This window comes from Cucurbita moschata, unplaced genomic scaffold (assembly GCF_002738365.1).
Source record: "Cucurbita moschata cultivar Rifu unplaced genomic scaffold, Cmos_1.0 Cmo_Scf00013, whole genome shotgun sequence".
In the NCBI taxonomy this organism is placed as follows: domain Eukaryota; kingdom Viridiplantae; phylum Streptophyta; class Magnoliopsida; order Cucurbitales; family Cucurbitaceae; genus Cucurbita; species Cucurbita moschata.
In genome coordinates this window covers 2,787,471-2,792,026 of record NW_019268529.1, presented here as the reverse complement: position 1 = coordinate 2,792,026, position 4,556 = coordinate 2,787,471, and the positions used below count along the sequence as shown (strand labels likewise).

General features: G+C 33.8%; 1 protein-coding gene across 1 annotated transcript in view; it reads left to right on the top strand.

Annotated features, from left to right (window-relative positions):
* The first annotated feature begins 3,646 nt into the window (after window positions 1–3,646).
* The window catches only part of LOC111451329, a 3,980-nt gene continuing 3,070 nt past the window's right edge, over window positions 3,647–4,556 (top strand). Inside the window, exons 1-2 of the mRNA XM_023091704.1 lie at window positions 3,647–3,912; window positions 3,991–4,188. Of these exons, the coding sequence (XP_022947472.1) occupies window positions 3,703–3,912; window positions 3,991–4,188 (408 nt within the window). The 5' untranslated portion in view covers window positions 3,647–3,702. The remainder of the gene's footprint in view (window positions 3,913–3,990; window positions 4,189–4,556) is intronic.

Genomic DNA, 4,556 nt, shown 5'->3' with positions numbered 1-4,556 from the left:
GGCTAGAGAATCTATTAAAAGAAACTAAAATCTACCACAAAACTCAACAACTTATCTATTTAATCTCTCTTAGGTGAACCTCCTCATTATAGTTGATTTTCTCATCATTTTCTATTTTTCGACAGCAGTGTTACTCTGTTTTAGTTTTATTTAAATAGTTAAAATCTCCAACTCCCATTAGAATGTTACCAAAAAACTCACGATTTCCAGCCATAAAATTAACCAAAAAGATAGGTTTCCTATGGAATCGATAATTTACTTATTACTTGCTACTTGTGATAGTGTATACTTGCACTTATTCTTGTGAATTTTACTATCATTTTATTATATACATCCACAAGCGATCAAGTTTTTCGAAAACATTGAATGCAGAAGACTTCATTTAAAATTCCATAAAACATAACCTTTATCTTAAAACACAGCCATGGACTTACGTGTTTCAAAAACATCTTTAAAACGACACAACAAAAGAACCCAAAATAAAATAAATAAGCGTTTAAGTTAAAGACATCTTATTCTAGCCTAAGTCTAAGAAAATAAATACCACTATCCTATACATGTGTCATGGTCTCAAGTTGCGACGCCGTCGTCAGCCGTCCAAGAATGTCTTGCCTTAACCGAAAAAATGTAGTAGCACATGGCTTGAGTATTTAAAGAAATACTTAGTAAGTGACCCACTATTGGGGTTAAATGCAACAATCACATGCAATGAGATGATGAGACCTATCTTTCATTCCGTTTTCCCTACGTTGCTGTCCTAACGAGTAATTTTGGACGTGTACCATATACTCTACACAAAGCCCATAGGTGCAAGTATGGGCTCACGAGCTAGTTCGTACACCGCTGGGCCACCTTCCTTATTCGGTGGGCATATTCTGGGAGCCCTTAGGCCGGACACCCGCTAGAACTAATAACCGTCACGGCAGCGCTATGCAAAACATAACGATCGTTGTCCTGCCATTGGATGTACGTGTCCGTACCCTCGTGATGGGATAGGGGTATCCCCCAAATGCATGAGCACACATAATGCATGAGGTCCCAAAACTTTTCCATTTTCATTATCCTTTAATACAACCCCACTAGAATTATGTACATATCGTATCATTTTTCATATCATATCAGATATCGTTCATCATTCACATCATATCGTTTCTCATTCTTCAATTCTCAAATCATCATAATTCTAACAGGATTATATTTCATGTCATTTATCGTAATTTCATGTCACTCATATCATGCTGTATACACATAATTTAAGAGACCTGACATAACATTTCATCATATACACATCATACCATGACATATTGCATCACAATGTATCATACCATAAACAAGTCATAACGTAAACACTTCATAGTCATATCGTTCTCTAACTTATCATAGCCTTAACGTTCTTATATCTATCACAGACATATCATTACGTGAACGTACCTTAGTCATATCATCACAAGAACGTATCCTAACGTTATCGTTCTATCAATCCTAACGCTATCGTTCTATTAATCTATCACAAACCTATCCCTTTCTACCTGTAACCTAATCGTATTCTTCCATCAATCTCTCTTGTCCATATCACTCCGGTATGTAACCTAACCTTAACGTTTCATGAATGTATTTTACTCCTTTCGTTACATTTCGTTTTGTGCATCTTTCTCGTATCCTATCTCAAACATATCCTTGAACACATTGTACCGTAATTATTATCATACAATTGACATATTATAACATAACATAAACATAAACATATTATAAGCATACTGATTCACAGATAATTCACACATATTAGTATATATGACACGTGCAGAACCACAGGCACTTGTCAACATCAAATATAACCATGCCGATAGTAAGGCCACTTACCTGGTTAGTTTAAGTCGTTGTCACCAATATATCCTTAATGAAAGTTTGATTCCGTCATTTGAAATCCAAGTCAACCTATGTGAGCCCATGAATCAGTTTCAAGTTTGAACTCTATAAAATTATTTCCCTAATTTACATTGCCATTGTTAAATTCTGATATTTACTGTTAGACGAAATTTAATGAAGTTCCTTGCCCTCTGATATGTCCTGTTTTACTTTTTAAATTCTGTTCAACAATCTTTCTTCAATCTTCCCTCTTCCTCGGTAATTATTTTCATCTATTCTTACTTCCAAATCTGCCATTTTTATTTTTATTTTTTTCTTTTCTTTTCTTTTTAGTTAACAGTATTCTGATTTCCATCTCTATTTCATTTTTTCTTATTTCCTTTTGTCTCCTTGTGATTTAGTTAACAGTTATATTCTTAGCTTTTAATTTAATCTATTCATTTGGTTATATTCTTTTTCTATAATTCATATAAAATTATTGACGATCTAAATCATTGCAACAATTCAGCAGATCTAAAATATAATTGGGTGTGATTTCCTAAAACTCATACAAAATTCTTTTCCTTTAATCTCTAATTCAAAAGTAAATAATTGTAACAAAAGATTTAACATACTACTATTGATCTCTTCAAATGACATATCTGTTAGGGCCGAACTAAATCTGCTTAAACTTTTGTTTTTTTTTTTTTGTTTTTGTTTTTTCTATTTGTTTTTGTAGGAAGGAAGAAATTCTGATATGGGTAAATCTGCCTGGAACGAGTGGTCAGAGATTGAAGAAGGAGGATCCGTTACCAAATGTTTTTTTTTAAATTTTTATTATTTATTTTTTTTATTATTTTATTATTATTATTATTATTATTACTATTTTATTTTATTTTTTCGGTTATTACAAGGATAAATTTGGGTGTCTTATCTTGGCAACACAATTGTACAAATGATTTGATACAAATCGTTCGTATGAAGATATGTGATTGAAAGCGTGGAAAACCCTGCATGGAGGACTAAAGCTACTCTTAGGAAGAGAGTGGGAGAGATAGAAGAGTCTATGCAGTCTTATATATGTCGAGGCCTAACTTAACCACCGAGTGGTCAAGAACATTATTATCAACTTTGGAGGCACCCATAACTTTATGACGGAGACCGAAGTGAAACACTTGAATATCCTTTGGCACCGAGACATAGGACAAATGAGTTTCTCATAGTGAATTTTAAAAGTAGTGGGCATGCTTGGGTCGTGTATAAGGAAGTACTACACCCCAACCTTAATCAGACTGGAAAAAAAACAAAAAAAAAAAACCTAAGATAATGTCATTATATTTTTAAAATGATAAGTCCCACCATATCGCATGCAATTGCATTTTTTGGCTCTAACAGAAGGGCTACTTACAGATGATAGTGTTATTAAGCCAAAATTAAGATATCTGCATTCATGTCTATTTGGTAACCCTTGTGTTAGATAAGATCTTGATTTATTTAATTTGAATACACGTTATTTATATTCCATCTCTTTATTTTATCACAGTATTGTTTGACAGTAAGTTGATATTTTGTAATTTTATTTATTAAAAAGAAAATATCATGAATGTTTTAACTCAAGATAAGATGGTCATCGATGAGGTTTTAGTTTTATTTGGCAACCTCCGAATTTATCTCTCAAAACTATGCACCATTTTTCTTGTTTTTGCACCTTCCTTCCTAATTTGTGTTTATAAATAATTTTTTTATTCAATTCATGCGTTCTTAATTTGTGTCTATAAATATGTTTGAAAGAATGGGTTTTTCATATCATACAACAACTTGGTTCTTCTCTCTTGCTACATATTCCTATTTGGTATTATGATGATGAAGACTTTGAGCATCCTTTTGATTTTTTCGTTGCTAAGCAATGGAAATTTGCTTGGACGGGTAGAAGCAAGGTCTCTCAATACGATGAGTGCAGCAACTACGGACGATTTCTTGCCCATACCACCCATTGGAACTCTGAAGCAGTCTACTTTGAGCATTGGTGAGGGCCACAACTTCAATGATGCCAATACTCTTGCTAATGTCAAAGCATCTGGCCCAAGCCCGAAAGGCGGTGGCCATCAGGGCCACAACTTCAATGATGTCGATACTCTTGCTAATGTCAAAGCATCTGGCCCAAGCCCGAAAGGCGGTGGCCATCAAGGCCACAACTTCAATGATGTCAATACTCTTGCTAATGTCAAAGTATCTGGCCCAAGCCCGAAAGGCGGTGGCCATCAGGGCCACAACTTCAATGATGCCAATACTCTTGCTAATGTCAAAGCATCTGGCCCAAGCCCGAAAGGCGGTGGCCATAAGGGATGTTGTTAATGATCGAGCTTTTTAATGTTTAGACAATTATCGCTTTTAACACAGGGAATAAAGAGAGATTTTATTAATATGAAACAACTTATATTTTTCATAAAACTCAAATAGTGCATGTTATTAAAAAAACGCTAGGGATCCCATAAAATATTTAGATTTAACATTTGAAGTAGATAATTTTAATCAATCCATGTATAAAGCTCGTAAAATGGTTTCGCAGTGTAGAATTCACATAATCTAAGAGTTCTAGAATCTACAAAAGATGCTGATATATTTCAACTCCATAGTCCCAATACTCCGATAACACTCATCCCATACCGAATAAGCTCATGTACCATTTGAAAAGAAAAAAAAAAAAAAAA